The 25,823-nt window shown below is 37.7% G+C and overlaps 1 protein-coding gene across 4 annotated transcripts in view; it reads right to left on the bottom strand.

Annotated features, from left to right (window-relative positions):
* The window catches only part of LOC144969904 (uncharacterized), a 50,523-nt gene that overhangs the window by 17,041 nt on the left and 7,659 nt on the right, over positions 1-25,823 (bottom strand). The window contains exon 2 of one of the 4 annotated variants that reach the window (XM_078908963.1): positions 22,748-22,854. In XM_078908963.1, coding sequence (XP_078765089.1) covers positions 22,748-22,854 — 107 coding nt within the window. Of the gene's footprint in view, positions 1-12,785; positions 13,227-22,146; positions 22,230-22,747; positions 22,855-25,823 lie in introns of those variants that run through there. The other 3 variants (XM_078908966.1, XM_078908964.1, XM_078908965.1) reach the window with 3 other exon arrangements.

Here is a 25,823-nt window from a genome sequence, read left to right as displayed (position 1 = left end):
AAAACAACTAACACCCTCTCTCTCTCTCTCTCTCTATTTGGTTGTGGGAAGATTAAAGGAGCCTACGTAAGACTTGTTTTTAACGGTGAAAACATCAGAAAAATATAAGGGCACGGCGGCTGGATTAGCAAGGGACTGATAAAAGGCACAAGGCAAGGACGCCGAGTTGATTTCACGTATCCATGACAAATTGGGAGTTGAAAGCGTAGAATTGGGTCTCGCCCACTACAAACAATTCCACGCTTTCAACTCCAACAATTTAAGCTAAAGATAAAAAAGCCGATTCCTTGCTAAATAAAAATAAAAGATTATGGACGAGGAGAGGTATGATATTAGGATTAGCATTAACGTGGGAACTCAAGAATTGAAAACAAATGGAAATACAATTCCTCGAAGTCGTTAATTAGTTGGGTCTGGTAAGGAGGGAGGACCACGATAGCTCAGTAAGTAGATTACTCACTACACACGCAAAGATCAGTACCGGGCAAGGTCCAGATTTGATTTTTTCAATTTTTCCCCTGTTCACCCAACATTGTTGGGTAGTTGGTTTTGTGAGATCTGGTGGAAAGTAATTTGCGAAAGACCAGGGCCCTATCCAAAGGGTAGCATACAATAGCTAACGTCTACTTTCAGGTTATAGAAACTGGGATAGAGAGTAAAAGGGCTGAGAAGATCTTAATAAAATTCCAAACGGTCTGATAAGAACAAACGTGAGTGGCCTCAATAAGATAAAAAAATATATATCTAGAACAACCGGATACAGTCTCCCTGAGCATGCGCATCAATGTCTACTGATATCTGATAACCTTATCAGGGGAAGAAAAAAGATGAAAGAGAAAAAATAAATGCGTAATGAAAAGAGTAATTTAACTTGTAGCATGAAATCCGAAAGATGGGACTGGCAAGTGTGTGTGCGCGTTTTGTCTTTGAAAGATAGATAGATAGATAGATAGATAGATAGATAGATAGATAGATAGATAGATAGATAGATAGAGAGAGGGAGAGAGAGAGAGAGAGAGAGACAGAGAGAGAGAGAGAGAGTGAGAATGTTGTATCTGAAACAGAAATCAAGGGAGAGAGGAGAGTTGTGTGTTTGTGTGTGTATGTGAAGGAAGGAAACCGAGTGTGTGTATGTGTGTGTGTGTGCGTGAGAGAGAGAGAGAGAGAGAGAGAGAGAGAGAGAGAGAGAGAGAGAGAATTTACAATCAATAGCCCACTCCATCACTTGACCACGACAACCATAATAAAGCCACGAAAAACGCTGACCAACCACGTCCAGTACGAAGACCACATGACCACAATACAATGAAATAAGATCTAGTTAACTACGATCAAGCCAAAATTCATCGGTTGCTAAGGACTGTTACAAACTTGGACAAAACAGATATTTCTCTCTTCATTTTGACCAGAAAACTATTAGTTGACATCAACAAATCGAAGAGAGAGAGAGAGAGAGAGAGAGAGAGAGAGAGAGAGAGAGAGAGAGAGAGAGAAGGGGGGGGGGGGGAAGAGAGGGAGGAAACAAAACAGGATATAACAATTCTTTAAGACACAAAACTTTCTAATTATTTTTTCCTCCTTTAGAACAAATTAAAGGTCATTGTCAACTATCGATATTTGATCGATATTTCATCTGGCCAAAAATGAAAAAAAAAAAAGTGTACTATGCAGGAATACAACCTATAGGTCAAACTATCAAACACCATTCAATGACAGGACCTTTACACAATGAAACGCAACGACATAGCCTATAGAGATAAGACGCACGACAAACAGATGACTAAGAAATCCCTATTACAGAGAATGAATCTACGGTAAATGGCGCTCTTAACTATCTGCTTCCTGAAAATCACAACAGCACCATATATCGCAAAAAACAACAAAAAGGTTGGTAATCCCCATCATGTAAAAATCAAAGAAATAACTACAGACAAATGGAAGAACTCCTGGTAAACACAACCAAATAATCACATCAAATAATGACCTCATTCAATCAAAACAACTTTCGATTATTTTTCCCCCCTTAAAATTGTCGTTTAAAAATTCAGACACTCGTATCCTTATACCGACTTTCTCCCCCATATATTTGTTCTATCTATCCATCTATCTATCTACTTATCTATCTTCCTACCTACCTACCTACCTACCTATCTATCTAACATCTATCCGTGCAATAGTCTTGCAATAACTTACCTCTCTATCAGTAATTTCTATACAGTGGCTATTGGACTGAATATTAACTGGCAATAATTGATCATAATTTCCTTACCCAACTCGTTCCCCTCAAGCAGTCGTCTAGCTATGCACAACTCAGAAAATACCAAGTGTCTAATCTCACTCAACTCAACTCCTTCCATCCAGCTCACCTCCTCGAGTACATCATTAAACTGGACACGATCCACGAACCTGACACGCAATTAGCGGACCAGATCAAGCGGTCAGTCTATAATCTTGACCATGATACGCCGGCATCAATTAATGAATGACTGACTCGGAACACGAGACGGGTCTCAGCAGTGCTAGGGCCTTGAACGTCTAGGTTCGATAGAAACACGACGGAGCAGAGAGCAGAATGCAACAGCATGACTTTGGGTTTGAAACGAATATTTTGTGTTCGTGGATAGCTCACACGGTAGAGCCACGCTCTCACCTGCCAGGCGGAGTTGTCGTACCAATAAGGTCGCAGGTTCGAACCCCACCACCGCCGCGAAAAAATTTTTTATTCTCTATTGTCTTCTGGCACTTTTCTACTCACTTCATATCTTGTTGTTACCAACATAAGTGCCTGCTCCACTCACTTTTCTGAATTAAAAATTCACCCCATACACCGGAGCATACTCAATGTCTCAATCGTTTCTATGTTATATGTTTGTGATGAGAATACTGGCTATTAAGCTTAACTGCTGGTCAAAATTACTTCGCGATGATGGTGAACGAATCGGCGATCTCAAGAAGTGGGTGAGAGAGGGATCTAGAAATGACTTTGGGTTTGAAACGAATATTTTGTGTTCGTGCATAGCTCACACGGTAGAGCCACGCTCTCACCTGCCAGGCGGAGTTGTCGTACCAATAAGGTCGCAGGTTCAAACCCCACCACCGCCGCGAAAAAAATTTTTATTCTCTATTGTCTTCTGGCACTTTTCTACTCACTTCATATCTTGTTGTTAACAGCATGGACAGTGAAGTGCATGAGAGCTGTGCCAGACTTAACGCACCTGTCCAAGAATTCCATGCATTTTATGCAAGATGGCCCATGGGCACTGAACCCTTTGAAAGTGAGTCGAGAACCTGACATTTATAATTCAGGAGGATGAAGAAACAATAATAATAATAATAATAATAATAATAATAATAATAATAATAATAATAATAATAATAATAATAATAATAATAAAAATAATAATAATAATAATAATAATAATAATAATAATAATAATGCACACTTGAGTAATAATAATAATAATAATAATACACATTTATATAGCGCTCATTCTCGTGTAAAACACAAGCTCTGGGCACTTTACAATATAAATATCAATTTTAAGTGAAAAAATAAAAAAAATAAAATAATAACAACAATAACAATTCATAGCCAAATCAAGGATTCATATAGAGTCAAGAAAAACAAATACAGTAAAAATGTGTCTTGAGATTCTTTTTAAAAGTAGGTAAAGACTTGCACTCCCTCAGACCACGTGGTAGTTCATTCCAAATCTTGGGGCCGAAACAAGCAAACGATCTATCACCAAATTTTGTTCTTGATCTTTTTTCCGAAATTTTCGTTTGGTCATTACATGATCTTAAAGTGTAATTTTCAAATTTACACATGACCACGTGATCTGTGAGATATGCCGGTGCTATACCAGCCAAACACTTATAAACAAGACACGCTGCTTTGTAATATGTGCGCTTTTCAATGGGCAACCAGTGGAGAGAGGCCAACAAAGGGGTTGCATGATCAAATTTTTTTTTGAGTAGCGCCAATAGTGCAATATGAGCTCTAGCGCTTTACAAAAAAAAAAAAAAGATCTGTGAGTGAGAGTGTGCAATATAAATGTTTACATGATATCCTCCCTTCGAAAAAAAGAATCCATTCGCCCGCCTCTTCAGCAAACAATAAACACAATACATACATGAAATAAGAAGGGCCATTTCCATTATGAATAAGAAATAACCAAAGGGGGGGGGGGGGGTACGGCGCATAAATTGGATGAACGATGCAGAATGTTAAGAAAACCAACCGCATGCTTCGGAAAAACATTCAGATTAAAAATTCAAAATGGAAATCTTTAGCCAATACGTTCGATACTATAAAACTCTAAATCGTTTACCAAATCAACTATAAAAAAAAAAAGCAATAAAATTTCAATCATTGAATATGTCACTATGACACAAGAAAAATAGGGGAACTGTCAAAAGAAAAGAATCGATTTAAACGTTAAGGCAACAGGCTGGAATATCCGAACGGATAACGAAGGGGATTAAACAGTATTCAACAGGAATAGTACTCCAACAAAGGGGAGATTTAAGGTACGAGCCGGGAAATCAGAGTATAAATAGGATATGACGTCAGTGCGTGGAGTATCTCACCGTTTTGACACATTTACAACCGCCATTGTGTCGTCCGTGCCAATGATCGGAGAGGATTAAAGCATCTAATGAACGGGATATAATATAGCACGGATGATGTGCTGCAGTCTGTGTCAGGACAATACAACACGGGGTAATGCGATCCACGGTCCATTGGTACCCAGCATCGTTCATCTTCAATAAAGTATTACGCTATGGTACCACGGCCATCCATCCATCAATCCCTGGTAACCAGTAACCCATAAATGACAAAATTGATGCAATGTCTTTCAAATCACAATAAAATAATATATCTCTTCTCCACCCCCCACGCCACATCCCCTCCATAACCCCATTATCTATCCGGTTATAGTTTAGTTGTAGCTCGATTAGCATAGCTGTTACGAAGAAACTCCCCCCCCCCCCCCCCCACCCGCAAATACATGAACAATGGTATTGTGTTTTTCAAAAAACAAACGTACATTAAAAAAAAAAAAACCAAACAAAAGTACCAAAAAAAAACTAAAATAATAATATACAAAGCAACCCCTAAAATGAGGCTTAAAATTCAAATTTTCTCTCTTATAATTAGTGTACGACAGGGCAGTTATTCCTATGTGAAGAAAATGACAAGACAAGATACGATTACAAGCTAACATTTGTAAAACCAAATCAGGCCTACACAGGGTTAACGAACAAACAAAATAGACGGAGAGAGTGACACCTCATCATGACGTAGGACAGAGTGGCGTACCGTACGTAACAAACGCATTCACCCATCTCAGTACTGCCCGAGGTAACTTATTTGAAGGACTGATAAGCCAATTCCTTATTAAGGGCTCATTGTTGTACTGGAAATCTCAAAATACGACGCAAAATATTGTCCATGACAACAATGTTAAACAAAGCCCATAAATGAGTTATGATGTCAGACCTGTATATGTGCATGTCGGTTCTGCCCTAATCTTTAAAAAAAAAAAAAAGGAAAGAAAAAAACTTTGGCCATAAATGACTTGTTTTGTTGTATGTTGGTTGTGCCGTGCCGTACACTGACTAAATACATATTTATCTATTATACAATTCGGCTAAAGACATTCTGCTTCAAATATCGATTGATTAAATGACCTTGACCTTGATAAATAATCTAAAATCTAAAAAATCAAAGAAGAGGCAAGAAATGTAGACAAACCGAAAGTCCTAGGTACCGATCGACGATACTTGTCCGTCCGTTATTGATTAATGTATTTATTGGTCATAAAAACGTGTTTTGTCAAGAGAAATAAATGGAAACCCCCCCCCCCCCCCCCCACACACACACACAAATACACCCACAAACTCGATTCCACCAAATGTCAAACCGACCGTGCATACACAACACACACACACACACACACACACACACACAATGTCCGATGAAAGGCTTGTGATGATGAGCACTGGCATGTGAAATAGCCCAACGTAACCCGTGTCAAGTCTTAAAACGGGTCGAAAAAATGGACCCAGTCAGTCGTCCATTCCAGGATCGTTCGTTCTAGTGTACATGAAACAAGATTATCTATCTCAAAAGCTATTCAACCGTTGTCTGTTTAACTATTTGAAGAATAAAAACTTTGAAAAGAATGAAGAACATGAAGCGGATAATTCGGGACTGTCCTGAGAGGTAAATATATATACATATAAAAACACATGAGAGATGACAAATATTGATTCTGATGTCAAAATATAATAGAAATAAATGGTTTATAATATACGGAAACTAAATAGAATTTGACCATCTGTGAAGAAACAGAGCAGTGGATAGTCTTCTAAGCGATTCCCAAACGTGCAATGCTTACGCTTTTAATTCGCACGCTCCTAATAAAAACAACAAAAACAACAATAACGACATCATAATAATAAAAATAATAACAAAAATAATAACAATAATAATATAATAATAATAATAATAATAATAATAATAATATAATATTATATAATAATAATAAAAAATAAATAAGAAGAAGAAGAAGAAGAAGAAGAAGAAGAAGAAGAAGAAGAAGAAGACGAAGAAGAAGAAGAAGAAGACCTATGCCTTCATTTAATTATATTAAAAAACTATTTTAAAAAAAGGAATAGGTAAAGACATGCCAAGTAAAATATAATATAGATCTACACAAAGTTCTAACGAGAAAGACGAAAATAAACGAGCCCTTCGTAAACAAAAATCCATTAAAAACAACAACAAAATAGAGTCTATCATCTAGGAGAGATAAAGTAAACAAACGCACCTACGGATTAACATGGATAGTTGTTTGAGTAGCAGTGAGTACTATGCAGATGTTTCCAGACAACAAAAATAGAACGTCCTATACCAAAAGGCTATACTTCAATAATACACTATCAGCCTAATACCTCACTCGGACAGACTCCATTAAATTCGGGGTATGCGCTGAAAACTGAGACCCCCAATACGGACAATTCACGGCTATTGTTACTGTAATTATTGTCAGTACCCGGTGGAGGTGGAGGCGACGGCGGTGGACGGGCGTGCGACCACTTAGACACCAGGCACGTGCGCTGGTGAGTAATGAAAGAATAGAATGACTGAACGAATCAATGAATGAATGAATGAAAGGAAGAATTGAGGACAATGAAAAGTTCATATATCAAATTATGACTAGTGGTGTTGGAATAAATGACTAGGTAATACCCCCGAAAGAACAACGAAAACGCACGAAGCCTAGAGGGTGACCAGTAATAAAGTATCATCGCCATTGTGGATCATGAATGTAGTGGAATAAAAAATAAAATGGCTGCCTGTCAGTCGAGCAGCTGGTCGTGAGTTGAAAGAGGGGAGACATTTATTATGATAAAAATGAATTAATGGATAGATATATGGCCCATCCTTCAGCCTGCCATCATCAATGCCGAGTGTGTGTAAAACCGACACTACTTAGAGATGAGTGGTCGTCCATCCAACGTACTCTATAGTCTGGCTAGAGTACTCGATGAACAAAATATGAAAGTGACACGTCTTGAGGGCAGGCACTTGTGCAGTCGAAATGCATGACAAAAATCATAGTAAAAGAATAAAAGTGAATATAACAGCTTCAAAAAGGGACAAATTACCAAACACCGAACGTTTCGGGCCCAAGACCGGTCTTCAGCCAACAACAACAACAACAACAACAACAAAAAACCCCGATAAAAACAAATACATTACTAAAATAAAAAAAAAAGAAAACAAACAAACAAAAAATACCCCCAAAAACCAACAAGATCGACGACTAAACATTTCGTACGTCCTCTCTTGTTGAAGAAAATAATCTTGGAATGTCAAAAAGGTGTGTATGAAACGGTGTGAAGGAAACAGTGTCAGACAAAGCATAAAGACAACAAATATAATAAGAAATCATCGCTTAAAAAATCAGCCCCTACCTCGACAGGGGATCATCGATCGAATGTCAGACATTCTGATTCATTAGATGTTTATCTCGAGTACTCACTGAGGCTGGATGAGTGTGTTACAGTCTGAAGAGGCTTATCTAGTGCTCACTTGATTAGATAGATGAACGAGCTGATAGGGTGGACCGGACCATCAGATCAGTCGTGAGGAAATACACACGGAGAAGACGCGAACACACCTGTCCATATAGATTTACTACTTTTATTTTAACTTTATCCCATAGATACATTGTAGAACGCCAGAACAGGGCCAGCATTATCATTCTTTAAAAAACAAAAACAAAACAAACAAAAAAAACAGACACAAATCAAAACAAAAACAAACAAAACAAAAAAAAATTTAAAATACGCCGTTATCTATGCAAAAAGTAAAAAAAATTACCGCCCAACAGTCGAGAATCAGTCAACTGCAACACTAGGTCAAGTCTTGGGGAAGCTGAATATCATTCATTAATACTGACAATAATAATAAATGGAAATATCTATATATCGCCAAAATCTCAAGCAATATGAACTCTAGGCCAGAGCTGACGACTTGAAATTTTAAAAATTCGTAATTTCCGAAGGAAAAAAAAGAAAAAAGAAAATCACTAAAAATAGCTTTAGAAATAAATAAATTGCCCTCAGCACGGTTAAAAAAAAAAAAGATCCAAAAGCCTGAATATAGATTCAAAGAAACTAAACTCTCCTTTTCAACAAGATTTATGTAGTCAAAGAGGTGTTTGCAGTTCTGTATCTGTACTAGGCAGATCTGCACTAGAATCATAATGCGATCAATTAATCAGTTTCAATCTCTCTATATTACACAATTTCAGAGAAAAGTTTCCAATACTCTACGTGACGGACAATAATCAACTAATTTCACCATTATTCTATTTTTCTTAAACAAAAGAGAGGATGTAAAAAAGAAATAATAGGAAAATCCCTAAAATTGGAAAGTTATGTGATTCTTCATTAAATTCGGTCCAATTCCTGAATGGCACGAGATAGAGTTACAATATCGACAAAGCTCTCCAAATGCTACATTAAACATTGTACAAAGTTGCATCGTTGGTTTCATCTAAAGCCCTAAAAAACCTAGGACTTGGGCGACATGATTATATTATTATTATATGAAGAAGCTGTATTATTGGGAAAGATGGGGCTGGTTTAGGTAGGTTGAATGTTCCCAGCGATATGACTCCCGGCATGAACATCATTAGGACGCCGCGTCTCCGCAACTTCAAAGGGAAAGGTCATAGGGGCGTGGCTTATGGGGTCAGCCCTCATACCAATACATTGTTCAATGGAGCAAAAAGATTGAAGGGAGATTCAGAGTGAAGAAGAAAGTTGCGAGCAGGAGAAGAAGAAGAAGAAAAAAAAAATAAGCCTCGTTTTAGCTGAGTAGGATTTATTGATGGGTTGATAAAGTGGCTCCCAAGAAGCCCCCGATGAAAATGAAACACCGAATTGGGGGCTTTGCGTGTCGAGTTTCCACTTTCTTTTGAAGACGACCAAAGTGATAATTCACCCGCCTCTATGTTGAAAAATTGTCCTGCACGATTATTATCATTATGAGTTTTTATTATTTTTTTTTTATTTCTAACTCCATTTATAACATTATAAGATTATAACATAGGGGTGTATAATAATAATAGTAATAATAATAATAATAATAATAATAATAATAATAATAATAATAATAATAATAATAATAATAATAATAATAATAATAATAATAATAATAATAATAATAAACGCTCGCAAACTCTGGCATACATATTGAAATCGGCTATGTGGGGAACAATGATCGCAAAACATCCAATTTTAAAGAGATGTAACTCCTTAGTCGGAAGACAGATAACCCTCAAATTAATCAAATTAACACGACAAAGAGTGTGCACGCATGACCATAAACTTGAAAAGTTGCCTTAACTATAATAACAATAAATGACGTCACACGGTACGTCCAGACATGTATGTGTATAATTAAGTGGGCGGACATTTTCTGTAGACCGACATAACTCAGCTGGTGCAATTCTGGTGTATCTTGGAAATCATTGAAAAAATATAAATAAATCATTTTTAGTTGTAATGTACTCTCTCTTCCCCCCCCCCCCCTCTCTCTCTCTCTCTATCTCTCTCTCTCTCTCTCTCTCTCTCTCTATCTCTCTCTCTCTTTTTTTTTTTTCTCTCTCCCTCTCATTACATTCAAATAACATCGATCCATGAAAATAACCTCTGGTTTTCTTGTTTGTTTGCGGGTTTTTTAAAATTCCCAAACACAAAAACCATCTCGCAATCTTAGATTTGAGACTCTCCGATAAGTTCATGGACTTCTCAAAAGATCGATACAGACGTAACAAGGAGCAAAAAATATCCTGGTCAAAAATAAAGAAAAAAAAGTGATTTGTCAGAGAAGGACAGAATCGTCACTAGTACTATTGTATAGGTCGGGGTAGTCGACCGACGTGTCAACACCCCAAGAGACGTGTCATGGACGAAATTGTAAACATCCAACTACACATCGAGACAGGAGAGTGATTGACACATTTATGACGTCATTGTTTCGTACAAGGAGAAGACGGTCTCACGCGAGCTTATATAAAAAAAAAGAGCAATCTCCACTTCAACAGAGAAAACGCTGTCACTGTTAAAGTTAAACCTGAGGATGAAGACCTGCCAACCAAACTCAACAATTTGAAAAGATTTATCATATTTTTCCAAATATTAATTGCTAATATTGCATAACATTTCCCCCCGAAAAATCATATTTTCAAGACGTGCAATCATCCAATATTTCAAATTTATGGAGACTTAACCATCTAGCAGAGAGTGGGGAAAATCTTGCAATTCCTATGAAATCATCTGTCCGGCTACACAGATGCTCATCTTGGTGACTAGGTGGACACGATATTTAATGACCTTCAAATATTCCACTTATACTCTTATTACAAACTCGTACTTTTATTATATTCTTGTCAACACTTCCATATTATCAATCTTGGACCTTCAAAGCGTATTAAAATATGAGATATTTATAGATAGAACGAAGATGACGTCACTCAAGCCTTTGTTATTGTATTTTGCCATCCGCGTTTGTGAGTGACTCTCACTAAACGTCTAAGATTACACATAGTTTTGTGTGTTGGTTCGTTAAACTTCCGGGTGGCAACGTTATGAGTCTCTTAGCCAAGCGCATACTATCTATACCGATTGACAAGTCTGACTTGAGTACGGCGCGAGACAATACGAGTACAGCGTATTTAGTAGCAAGACCTCAATATTCCGTCATCCATAGCACGATTCGAGCCTGAGTACCTGAAGATATCGCAACCGATGAATGCTGAATGCATTGTGGGATGAGTGGTAGGCCCTATAGATAGTATGCAGATGACGTCACTCAGGCCTTTGTTATTGTTTTTGCCATCCGCTTTTGTGAGTTGTTCTCACTAAACTGTATTAACCAGACTATAAAAGTTCATGATTACACAGTTTGTGTGTTGGTCCGTTATAGATAGAATGCGCTTGGCCAAGGAGTTCACAACATTGCCATCCGGAAGTATAACGGACCAACACACAAACTCTGTGTAACCATGAACTTTTATAGTCTGGTTAATACAGTTTAGTGAGAACAACTCACAAACGCGGATGGCAAAAACAATAACAAAGGCCTGAGTGACGTCATCTGCATACTATCTATACTTCCGGATGGCAATGTTGTGAACTCCTTGGCCAAGCGCATTTTATCTATATAAAATGATTGTACATTGGTACATTATCCAGTAGCTTCTTACCCGTTGCCTTGACTCTATCACATTATGGAAAGGGTATGAAAATGGCACTTAATGGAGGCAAGTTTTTTTATTTGGTAGCGTCAATTGCCAAGGACCTTGACAATTGTCAAATCGTCAATTGCCAAGGACCGTGTCCATACATCAACTACGTATGTGTACTCACTCCTTGGCAATTGACACTTCCTTTTTTTTTTTTTTGATGGGGGGGGGGGGGTTGTTATTGTTTATGTTTGTCATATTTTAAAAATAATTTTTTAGTATTTTTAGGCATAGCTGTGGTATACCTACGTAATATGTATCTAAATACCCTGTATATAGAAGTAGGATGAGAATATTAGGACATGATCAATGAATCGTGAATCTAGTACTAGCACTCTACGAGCCTGGTTCTCATCACAAAGTAGCCTATTAGTACGTTTAATAAGTACAAGTATAGTCAGAGTACTATATAAATATAAGTGTCACAAAGATTTTAGTAAGAGCTAAGAATATTAAAAGAACAGTCTAGGACTATGACTAAGACTAAGAATTATAATCCTAATCTTAAACTCGAATCGAAACCAACATGGAGCTACCTACTCATTGAGCATGGTAGGCTAAAACTAAAACTATGGTCCAATGCGGATGTGTCGTAAGTCTAAGAAAAGACAGATCGCCCAAGCACTGGCAAAAGTCCCCCAAAAATGCATACACATTCATCATTCACACACCACAGACACTCTCGCAAATGACCAAAACAATCTTGAGAACGGAAACCGTTCGGAGAAACAGAGATCAAGTAAATTTTCCCGAGCATTCGGAGAAATAGTCACTTCATTTACCGTTTACTACTATAAAAGTATAAAAGCAACCCCAAAAATGCCTAAATTTATCTCCAAGTATTCGTACATCTAATCTCTGGCCTAAATCAAAACACCATTAGAAAATATACACTCCACTTTGTCTTAACTTACAAAGTACACAACTACAAAAAGTAAAGTTAAAATGAGGACTTACACTTACACTTCTGAAACTGAAGTTGTTGAAGTTTGAGATTAGATCAGAGATTCCTCATCAGTAGATTCTTAGAATCGGAACTTCTACGTAGTAGAATTGTCGATGACGTTGAAGTGTGTACAATTAAAATCCATGAATGAATGTGTAGTTGAATTAATTAGGCAACAACTATGACAATAAGTCAAATGAAATTATGTCCGTTATATTGTTATGAATATGAATATGACGTCAGTGTCCGCACGAGTACACACATCGTTTTGAGGTAAAGCAGTGTTGTGTCTATGACATCACGGCGCTAACTAAACTTCCACTTGAGAAGGGGATAAAAACCACAACACTCCATAGCAAGAGGCCAGTGCTAAACCACTCGTCATCCCAATGTGAATGAAGTGAAAAACCCTCTTACTCTGCTCTACACACAACCAGGCACAGAGATAACCGCTCCAGTCTATCTACCTCCTTCCCACACACACACACACACACACACACACACACACACATATAAACATAAACGTGTGTGTACGAACTACGAGCTGTGTGAGGATAAGCAAAATAGAATAAAGACAGCGTGTGTGTGTTGTCGCGTCGACACACAAAAACCTGTGTGAGAGAGAGAGTGAGAAAGAGAGTAGAAAAGCGTGTGTGTTGATCGTGTCACTCTTGCACCCCCAATCAATCTACTTGCCCTACCTCCTCCACCCCTCTCTTTCGTTTGTATTTCCCTTCGCCTCACCAGCAATCACTTCCCAGTGGCCAGCTGGTCAATAATAATGGCCTCCCTTGATTAGCCGAGTCGTGCCACAGCCAAAGCAGACGAGAGAGGAGTGCACGCCATCATCCCACCACCCCAACCCCCAGTTTTATCTTTCTATCCTTTATCTATAACTGACCATCACCCCTCCCCCCACTCCCCCCTCTTATTCACTTTACAACTAGACCAACTTCAAGCCCCCACCGCCCCCTCTTGTTCATTCCCCCCCCCCCCTCCTTCCCTACCCCTACCCTCCCTCCACTCACGTCTGCTACGGCATGTAACCTGACACACACACGGAGAGTAACCGAATGCCCGCGGATACACAACATTACACAACGAGCACTGGTCAACAATGGGCAAGACAGTGGGTGGGAGGCAGGGAGGCCGAAAGGTGGGATAGGGGGGGGGGGGGGGGGGGGGGGGGGGGGGGCGATCAGGGAGGAAGATGATGAGTAAAACGAAAGTGAGATTGGAAAGAGAGGGGATGTAATATTTTGTGTTACCAAAGATGATAATATGTGGTTTGAGATTTTATGTATTTTCAAATAGAATTTTGTTATAATCTTTTTTTGTTTTAAAAAAGGGGGAAGGGGGGGGGGAGAGACAGAAAGGGAGAAAGACTGAAAGACAGAGAGAAAGAGAGAGAGAGAGAGAGAGAGAGAGAGAGAGAGAGAGAGAGAGAGAGAGAGAGAGAGAGAGAGAGTACAATACAATTAAAAAGTATAAATTTATGTAGAGCCAGAACCATGCCGTTTCTGCGGCGTTCAGCGGACACGTAACCGATCGCAAAATACTTTCCGACAGATTTAACAGACCCAGCTACCCAGTCACAGATGGGTGGGTCGCAAAACTTTGCTTGTCAAATTGAGCAATGACTCCGCCTGGCCGAAAAGAGCGAAACTCGAACCCTGGACCTTCCTATCCGAAAGCGAGAGTCATATCATACCACAAGACCACATATTTATTTGCAGGTCCGTAAAATATCGAACGCCGCCTTTTTTTAGCGAAAGAGTGAAAATGGAGAGGCTTCGTATCGGAACAAAACAGACAATGGACGTTTCGGGTACAAACCCTTCGTCAGCACAACAGTACACAAATAAACGTGGAAAACAAATAAAATATAATGAAAAATAACTTGTATCGTCTGTCATTTTTAGCAAGATGGATTACAACCTACAAAGACGCACATCCAGGGCGTGTACCATAGACACCAGTGAGGTGATAACAGAGGTAAGTGTCTTGGATGAGGTGAAAAGCACCATCCCATCCACAATCCATCCATCTCTATCGAAAGGCACATTAGAGCAGAGCTGCCTTCTTGAAATTCCAAAAATCCGTAGTGTCCAAGGAAAGAAATAAGAAAAATTCACTTTAACAGGGTTGCCAATACTCTTCAACAGTCGTAACGTCACTTCCTTCCTAATGACGCATGGTAACTTAGTAACACTGGCTCTAAATTATCGGGACAATGACGGTAGCCCGTATGAAATATTTCCCCGGCGAGCATAAAAGCGTATCCAGTATATTTCGACTTTTACACATTCTGATCACAAGGCATATGAAAAGTTCTAGCCAGTATGAAGAATAATAAGTAATGATTTTCTTTGTTTAGAACTAAGACGGCCGCCGTTGCTGGGCGGCGTGACATCAGACTACTGAATCCAATGGAGGAGGCAAAAATTTACTGAACTTTTTCTCAAACACATCGAACGAGCCCTTTATGAGTGTTGAACTACAGTATAAAGACAATATGTACTTACTATTTTTTTTTTTTGGGGGGGGGGGGGGTTAGCAGGTGATTGGAGAATATGCTGAGGGTCATATAACATACTGAATTCCGTAAATATACGGAACATTGTCAACCTTGCTTTAAATAGCTTTAGAAATAAACAGTTTGCTCTCAGCACGGCACAAAAAAGCTCAAAAGTCCTGAATATAGGTTCTAAGAAGCTAACCTTTCCTTTATAACAAGATTTATTGAGTCAATGAGAACTATGCAGCTCTGTAGCTGGAGACAAAAAGTCGTATTTCTACGAAATTTTTCGTAGTGCTAGGCAGGTCTGCATTAGAGAGACCGTCCTTGTATAGATATAATATAAGTCAGTTCAGTGCCGTACCCAAGAGAAAACACCCGGTATTCAAAATTTGGCCAGAAAACTCGTCCTTTTAATATCGATCGATTTAAATGGCCCTCATCTTGGGGCAAAATCTCTCAAACCTGAGAGCAAAGTCATTAAAACTTATTGAAAATGAAAATTGATGCCAGACTACATAATTTGAAGGATTTTGAAGTGTTGTTTGACGCCTGTGAGGGAAAATTGCTGAGTTTAAAAGTTAACATCTACAGAACTGCAATTTTTATTATATCCTTAAAATTGCGAATTAACATTTTTCAAGTTCGTAGGACGCAAAATGTGACCCGTCGCCTCACAACGGTATTAAGACTGAAAGAAACGCGTGCTTCAACAATTTAAATAATCAGAGTTTTAAACTTTATTATCGAATTGTAATAATGTATCCCCATATTGTTCTCAATTCTTTTAACTATAAATTAACTAATCAAAATCACCCGACATAATACCGTCTCGTCCTACTTGTTAATTTTGCTGTTAGCTTGGGACCTCTTATAGAGCGCTTTGAGCTACTTAGCGGATACCTCAAAATGATAACATTAATAAAACAAAACAAAAAATTAATTTTTAAAAAGTTTTCTTCTTTGTCTGGGTTAGTTTTTGTTTATTCCTTGTTGATTTTTATTTGTGTGTGTGTGTGTGTTTTTTGTTGTTGTTGTTTTCTTGTTATTAATTTTTTTTTTTTTTTGCTGTTGTTTTTGTTTGTTTGTTGCTTTTTTTATTTGTTTTTTTTTTGGTTTGTGTGTTTGTCTATATATTCATTTCATTATTAAAAATATTATTTCAAGTACCCGGGGAAAGTTATCTCGGGAACCTAACTAAATTCTGCATTGTTCCCCATTAATTTGTGGTGATTTTGTGATACTTGTAGTAGAAGAGGAGGTGGGATATCGATCGTCGGGTAGAGTTGAAGAGTGATTGGACATGCGTTGTTGTCATCACCTAGCCAAAAACCTCAACCTCTCCAATCAGACGTGGGTAGGTGTAGTACTGGCACGGGTTTGTTTACAGTCTCACCTTTTGGCACTGCTCGCCCCTTAAAAACATAGCGGGTCTTGATTGTGTCAACACTTGCCTTTCATCACCCTTACAAGGAATACAACTGAAACGGATAGTTTACGTTAGAACGAGATCTCCAATTGTAGTATGTATATAATATGTAGGCCCTACAGAACCACAACCGGACCGGCCGCAGACAGTTATCGTATCGGGAAAAAAAGAAGTTTGTGTGTTTCTTTGCTTTTTTAATACGAACCCAAAGGCAGGAAATTCTGCATAAAGCAAAATTGTACGATTTTTACCCATGTTTAGAATACATTATTATCAAAATACCAAAAAAAAGTAGTGTTGTTTGGCTCAATTACAATTATTTTTACTTCACTTCTGTGAGGCAAGGGCGAAAATCCAATATAAAACGTGTGAGATACCAAAAATTGAGCAACCATGGCCTCGTCAACAATTTTATGGCTGATTTAAACAACTTTCCAGCTAGCAACAGAAAAAAAAAAAAGGAAAAAAAAAAAAGAATTAAATACCAACTAAAACAACAAACAAACGAAAAAAAAAAAAAAAAACAACAACCCCAAACAAATTCCCGCAAAACAAAAACAAAATAGAATGCTATACATTCGTGAAAAAAAAAAAAGAGATAAACGTACGCGCAAACAAAGCATTGATGCGACTTTGAAACTGTCGGAAGCGCTGTAGAGTTTTCTATTTAAAACGTCACTAAAAATATCTTTTTTTTTAAATAGGAAAGCGGCTTAAATATTAATATTATACCATGTACGACCTGATTTAAAATATTGAACTCAAGCGGCTCCCATCCGAACATGGGTTTTAAAATCCCATCCAGCGGTGACAAATCCTTACATACGTACAGTTAAATCTTCCTTACATTCGCTGATCACCCCGTAATTCCCTGGAGCCAACTAATTAAGCAATCGTCACCCAGGGGCTGATGGGGAACGGCGATTGGGGTGGACCTTCCTCACACCTCCGCTTCAAACGATCGCTTTATTCTGACCGCGCGGGTTTCCCCCCACTAATTTCTGTGTCATAAAATCATTCGAAATAATAAGACAAAACTCTCTTTGATATCTACTCCCCTGCTTGGGAAGAAAGTATGCCTATTGAATGACGAACGCGAGGTGGTACGCATAATGAACGCTAAAAAATATTAATGAATCTCAAAACCGGAAGTGACGAAATTGGGACATACTGCAAGCCAGGGAGCCACAACGGTGACTATTACACTGCGGATGAGCACTGATAAATCCTCGTCTTTGAAAATTTACATAAATACAACAGTGTCAAAAGGAAAAGAGAAGAATAAAAATAGAGAAGTAAAAATTATGGATGACTTCATTGTTATTCGCCATCGAGGGGGTCCCCGGATTGTCACCCCAGTGGGGCGCCAATTAGAGTCCCCATCATCGATACTCTGGTGACACAACCCTCCAACTCCACCGACGCGCTCTACGGGCGGGGCACGTTCTTATTTATCAATGGACGAGTAGGTATGTGGATTAGGATAAAAATGGGATTTGATAACAATAAACATGCTTGTAAATTAAAATAAGGAGGTGTCAATAAATCAGTGACAGTAGAGTTATCTTTGAGAGCGCGTTCGATTTGGCCAAGAATATCAAGTATATGATCAAGTAAGGATATTCATTAGCACCAAAACTAAGACAGAAAATTCGAAATTGGTTTTAAATCTACATAGAGTTCAGGACTCCAAACACACTAACACCTATATCACCTTTGATAAAAAGAAGAAAAATGCAAACATAATACAAGGCAAAACAAAACCAAAATAAAACAGAACAAAAGAAAAACTATTTGAAAAAAGCTGAGTCACTATATTCTTACCTGGTTGAAGTCTCGGGTTAGAAATTGAAGTAAAATTTATCAAAATATGACGCATACTATTGAGGAACAACTTCCAGAAGCTTAACGTTTAAACCAAAGGATAAAGCATGAAAATATCACGAGAAATCGCGACATTTCGAATAAATTATATTCAACATGGAGGGAAAATGACTGAAACAAAACCAAGGAAAACCAATAAAGGTAAAATGGAGAGGGGAAATAAAAGTGGAGTGAGTGAGTGACTGTTACAGTCGGTGTACCAGTATACCGTGGCTATAAAACGACAGGGGTTTGTTTGAAGTACGAGTATCAACATCTCTACTATATCACTCAACAACAACGAGGGAGGAAGGAAAGAAGAAGACGATGCGCTGGAAACTAGAAGTAGAAGGAAGAAGGGTCCTTGATAACGTCTTATCAGACAAAAGACAAGTAGGAGAATATCGTTTAAGAATATAAACCTAAAACACTAAAGATGGTATAGGAAGCTTGGAGCTGAAAGCAGAAGAAAGTCTATTTACAGAAAGAATGAAAAACTTAATTCTTGCAAGAATACGACTAGAGGCCTTGAGAGAGAGAGAGAGAGAGAGAGAGAGAGAGAGAGAGAGAGAGAGAGAGAGAGAGAGAGAGAGAGAGAGAGAGAGAGAGCCTTAGAGAGAGAGAGAGAGAGCCTTAGAGAGAGAGAGAGAAGGAAGAGAAGTGAAAGAAGAAGAGAAAGAAGAAGAAGAAAAAGAAAGAAGAAGAAGAAGAAGAAGAAGAAGAAGAAGAAGAAGAAGAAGAAGAAGAAGAAGAAGAAGAAGAAGAAGAAGAAGAAGAAGAAGAAGAAGAAGAAGAAGAAGAAGAAGAAGAAGTCGGGGGATAAAAGTAGAAGAATGAGGAGGATGGGGAAAAGAGAAGATGACCAAAAAAAAAAAAAAAAAGGAAAAAAGAAAAAACTGTAATCAAGACAAGATTATCGCATTGGGCCACCGTTGGAATCAAGTTAACCAGCTCCAAGCTATAATCCTTTAATCATATATGTCTAATCCCTTAATAGTTACAATCCAGCTAAAGAACTAGGCGCATTGACAAAGGGATCAAACAGCATAATAAGTGACAAATTGAATAATCCCTCTCTCAAATCAGAATCGAACGGTTTCCGTTCACAATTCACAAACATCCCATTTAATCTACAGTGGGTTGGCCCGATTTACATTTAAAATGAACACAGGACAACAGAAAGTAGCCACAGGCCAGGGCGTCGTAGGAGAGAAAAAGAATAATATAAGAAAACCATCACATCTATACTATTCACTATACTGCTATTTACTATCACTATCATTAGCATCATCTTCAAAGGCCCACAACGACCTGTTCATGAATAATTTCTGTTCAGATCGCGTGAAAGATAAAATGACGATGCGAGGAGTTGTAGGTAGGTAGAGGATGAGACCGAACGACTGATGAATGTTTATTATTTAGAATGACGTCACTCAGCTCTTTGGTTTTCGACCCTCAGTTGGATGATGATTACTTCTCACTAAAATCCCTCAACTAGACTAACATTATTTATACGTTTATACGTCAAAGGTTACACGTAGTTTTTTGTTGTTTTTTTGTTGTATGTCGGTACTATTGAGCTGGTACTACTTTTAAAAATTGCGATTTAGCTCAATTAATCGATAGAATGAATAACATATTAGTATTCTGGTTAAAAAAAAAAGAAAATGATTTAAAAAGAAAGAAATAACAAACAACAAAAAGCAAAACAAAACAAATAAACAAATACCCCCCCCCCCACACCCCAACTTTTTCGCAACAGTGCGGCGGGATAGTAGTATTGGTAAGTACCACGGGCTTTTCTCCTTTGCTATATAGTAAGTACTGGTTGGAGAATAATTATCACCCCCAACTCTGAGGGTCGTGTCTCCCCTTCATCAACGGCCAGTGGTCAGGAAGGATGAGAGGACAGCAGCGATGAGAGGACTGAGGCGAGATGTGAAAACGATTTATTGGCTGGCTCAATGGCATACTATGACTATGATGGCCCATCTACATTATGGCTTATCTACGCTCAAAATATTATACTATTGACACCAGTTTCTCAGCCATCTTCTTCTTATTATTATTTTTCGTGAAGTCCCAGGTTTGAGAGTTGATGAGGGTCATTTTAATCGATCGATATATAGAAAATGACTTTTCTGGCCGAAATTTTAAAATACGGGTTTTGTTTTGTTTGTTTGTTTTTGTTTTTTTATTTGGGGGGGGGGGGGTTGGTTTTTTTTTTCTCTCTCTCTCTCTCTCTCTCTCTCTCTCTCTCTCTCTCTCTCTCTCTCTCTCTCTCTCTCTCTCTCTCTTAGATTACGGCTTAATGTGCAGTTCCAATCCAAAACTAGACAGTTTGGCAAACTTAAATATTGCCGATGCGATGATGGAGATGGTGATGGAAAAGGGCGTGTAGACTAAAGGGGCGATGTGTGCGTAACTTTGGGGGGGGGGGGGGGGGGGGGGAGGTAGCCAGCTACCAAGTCGATCGTGACAGTGTCGTGTTAGATGAATGGAGGGGGTTAGGAAAAGGATTAAAATGGCAGATATATGATTGAGACATCGACTAATTTCCTGTCACCAGAGAGAAAAGACAGCTTAAGTAAGATTAAGAGACTTTAACGTGTGTCTTGATTCATTTTATTGCTCGTCCAATCGCAATGCGACACAGTTCACTGTGTGTTGTGTGTTGTGCCATTGAGAATAAATGAAAATAGATCCAGCGGTTACAACCGTTAAGCAGTTTGAATTGATTTCAGTTCAGAGCAATTTTACAATTAGTTGACAGGGTTTGATACACTATCCAGTGTTCTCTCCCTACGATACAATTAGATAGAAGTTTTAAAGAAAAACCTTTTTTTATCTCATTGTTTCTAAAGATTTACATCTATTGTCTCGAGACAGAACTGCCTGCTAACGGCATTCGAGTCTAAATATACTTAGATTAATTGAATCATACGAGGCTCTTCATTTGTTTATTTAATTAATGAATTAATTATTGTACCCCATAAAAATATGAAAAAATGCTTGTAACACAAAAAAAAAAATAAAAAAATAAGATAGATCTAATAAATAATAAAATGATTATTCGCGAAGCAGGACTTTAAAAAAATTGTGGACAAACACAATGCGAGACTCGTTAGGCCTAAGGTGAACAGAGAGAGCAGTAAACAAACATTTTAAGCTGTTGTTTTCGTGAGTGAACTTTTGTCAAAAGTCAATCTTGCGAATGGCAAACGACACACATCACACCTTCAGTGTTCGGTTTCAGAACCATTTCCCCTTCCACCTCTCTCTCTCTCTCTCTCTCTCTCTCTCTCTCTCTCTCTCTCTCTCTCTCTCTCTCTCTCTCCACACACACTTCTTCTTACTCTACTCTACTCGACTGTCTATATCTACTGACTTCTTCTGTGGGTGAGCATTTGAGGCATTCGTCTCAACTCAATGGAAATATTAATATTACTGAGTCGCATGAACTGAGCATCGAAATTTCAAGATTCTATGCAGATGAAGTAATTATCAAGATGTGTGTACATTTAACCTCGTGTTCTAGAATGAGGGCAACAAAAATCCATACCTGAGACAAATAAAATCCTAAAATCCATTAAGAGAGAATCACACTTTAAAATTTTCATATAAAAACAAACAACACACTTCGAAAAGATAAAACGGAAGTGTGCTTGTGCGTGTGTGTCGTCTGCTCTCAGAAAACAGAAAGAAGCCGTAAGAGTGTTGGCAAGAGAGATAACTCAGAATAATAAATGTGCTCTCAAACCAGTTTGGGTTTCTCCCCCTGACACTAATTCTTGAGGAAGAAGATGTGCGTGGGTCATGTTTTGATTTGATTTGATTTTAACCACATGCCGGACTCATCAAAAAGGGCGAACAACTAGTTACTAAATCAATTGATTTTGAAATTTAAAAAAAAGCATTTCTGCTTTCATCACACAGATCAACTGAAATTTTCTGGCATTGATAGCCTGGTAATAATTTTCGCTGAGCGACGGTTTGATCCTGGAACATTCAACGTTAAGTCAAATTTCTTAACAATGTCGATTGTACCCATTTTTGTTTCAATAATAACATATTTCACTATTATCAAGAAAATATAATTAATTCAGAAATTCAGAAAATTATTAGTGACAATGAATGAGCCAATTGAAAATGGATGTACTCACCATCTCTGACTGTAGTTTGTTGGATGTGTCGATGATAGCATCTCTTGTCCTGTTCTCAATACTGGACTCGGAGGATGTGGCGTTCATGACAGTGGCCTCTAACCAACCTGAAAAGGGATAAAGGCACCGAATGAGGGACTAGTAATAATCAGCGCCAAACCCGAAACTGTCCACCGAATAAGTAAGTAAATAAATAAATAAATAAATAAATAAATAAATAAATAAATAAATAAATAAATAAATAAATAAATAAATAAATAAATAAATAAATAAATAAATTTTTAAAATACATAAATAAATAAATAATAAAACAGATACATAAATAAATATAATAATCTCCATTTTAATTTCATCCTGTATAAAAAAACAAAAACAAAATGCAAGATTTAAGTATAAAATTATAGACCGGCAGTTTTGCTTTTTTCATTTAATTAAATTCAACAAAATGTTATACGTCTACACAAATAAATAAAGGAATTGCCCTCACCTATGATATTCATTTTTACAATGAATTTCGAAGAAGCCATTATACACGTTGACAAACAGTTTTCACAACTGACGCAAACACAAACCTCACTCAGAACCAAAGAATAATCAAGATTATATGGAAATACACAAGGAATCATATAAACTTCCCTACAAAGTTGGATGGATCTTAAAGCAGAGCTAGCTCATCACAAGAGTTGTGTGGACTCTCAAGGGCCAACAAGTGATATGACGAGAGATCTCCAAAAAGAACTGTGCTTTATCTCTTCCTCTTATCAAATCGAGACCCGAATCAAATAAAAACAATATCAACCCCCAAGCACCCAATGAAAAAGGAGAGAGAGAGAGAGAGAGAGAGAGAGAGAGAGAGAGAGAGAGAGAGAGAGAGAGAGAGAGAGTTATCTCAGAACAAAACAAAATGGCAATACTCCTCTTCAACGATAACTCCCGTCTCACCCTATCTTTTGAGTTCTCCCCCCTTATCGTATCAACAACATATCTAATTTCTCTCCAAAGCAATGACACCTCTTTAAAAACTACATCCTCAGATATTATAGAGTTATCAACGCCGTGCTTTGTTAGTGTGTAATGTTTTGATGTCTGCACAATAGGACGGTGTAGAGGTGTGTGTAAATAAAAGAGTTATCCTTCTTGTTGTCTCCTAGCCCGAATTTTGTCACCTTCAGAGTGTTGTCCCTTTGGCATCGTCCGTCGCTTCGCGCCTTCCTATTGTATGGATGTGTTTGTTTGTGTATGTATGTAACCGGTTGACCAATGGATGAGAATACCATAATATTCTGACGTGTTCTGTATAAAACACGTATTTAAAAGTTTGGCTAGAAAATCGTCCTTAAAATATCGATGGATTAAAATGTCAAAAACCTTCAAATCTGGGACTTTTTTAAATACTTTGTAAACTCACATTTGTCTTTATCTTAGCTATTCATTTATCAACAACAACAACAACAACAACAATAATAATAATAATAATAATAATAATAATAATAATAATAATAATAATAATAATAATAATAATAATAATAATAATAATAATAATAATAATAATAATAATAAATAGCAAGTTTTGTATTCATTTATTGTCCGAAAAAAGAAAATCTACGGTCATAACACGAGAAAATAAGAAAATATCCGCTTTAATAGGGATAGAAACAATACGAGATAATGGGAAGAGGGGATAGAGAGAGAGAGAGAGAGAGAGAGAGAGAGAGAGAGAGAGAGAGAGAGAGAGAGAGAGAGTGGGAGAGAGAGAATATGTGTGCGTGTGAGTCTGCGCGAGCACATGCTGTGTTTTTGGGTTTTTTTTTTAAATTTTGTCATGACCTGAGCTGAGGTACCCCTATGCAAAACGTTTAACGTGTAGGGTGGATCGAATAAATAAAAAAAATATTAAATTAAAAAAACTGACGAATAACTAGCTGAATAAATATACAAAATAAAGAGATAAAATAAAGAAATAAATGAATAAATAAATAAAAATTGAATTATTAAAATATTATTCTAAAAATAATGATGTGTTACTGGTTCCCATCGGTGGAGTCGAAATCGTCAGATGGGTAAAGTCACGAACTTAACTGTATTGGTGCAAAGACACCTGCACATATTTTCAGTTCTGATAATTGAACGCAAGTAAAGGCTTGATTTAACGATGCTGACAATATTTTGCGTTGGTATGAGAGTATAATATCTTAATATCTTTTTTTTTTATGAGCATATACAAGTTGGATTATCAGACCTGCAAATAAGTACACGTCGGTGTAAAGTATTGTGGAAGCGGTAGTAGAGGGGACAGAGGGGGGGGGGGGTACATTTCAAAGCCAGCGTCCCATATTCTAATGGGTTACGCAAAGAAAATTTGGTAGCCTGAGGCATTTCGAAAAGTACGCCGAACGCCGGAAAAAAAAAAACAAAGTCAAGGGAAGCAACCGGTTAAATTCATACGGGTCAATCAAATTAAACGCGGTAGCATCCCTTGGAGAGAGTGAGTGGGAGAGAGAGAGAGAGAGAGAGAGAGAGAGAGAGAGAGAGAGAGAGAGAGAGAGAGAGAGAGAGGGAGAGAGAGCAGGAGGGGGCGGGGGGCACGATGTCATCTGTTTATCTAAATTTTGTTCAGAAAACATATTATCGAACAAGATCGGGTCAACCAACAACGGCTATTTATCTGCAGGCCCGATAACTGGTTCATACGGATTCGCTGTTGCGATGAAATACCCTAAAAGTCAAACCAATGCATAGGAACAAAATGCCAAATATCAATTTGGATTATCAGGCCTGAAAATGAGCCTCCGTCGGGGCCAACGATACTTGAAGTTAATGAACGTGTTATCAGTCAAAAGTGTGATTTGCAGGAATTCAAAACAATCTGAACCGACGTGTACACATATTATGAAGGTCTGATATCCGAATGCAATGATGATGCGCCTAGTTTAACATTGTTGTGTCATTTATTGAGATTTTCATTACAGCAATGAGCCTATAATAAATTCGGTTATCAGACCTGAAAATAAGTGCACGTCGATCTGACCATATCTTGCGTAAGAGGAGGCTTGATGAATCAACTAAGACGGAGAGA

Source organism: Berghia stephanieae, chromosome 4, assembly GCF_034508935.2.
Source record: "Berghia stephanieae isolate SIO BIC M18660-M18661 chromosome 4, UCSD_Bste_1.3, whole genome shotgun sequence".
Classification (NCBI taxonomy): Eukaryota; Metazoa; Mollusca; class Gastropoda; order Nudibranchia; family Aeolidiidae; genus Berghia; species Berghia stephanieae.
This window is presented reverse-complemented; position numbering and strand designations above follow the sequence as displayed.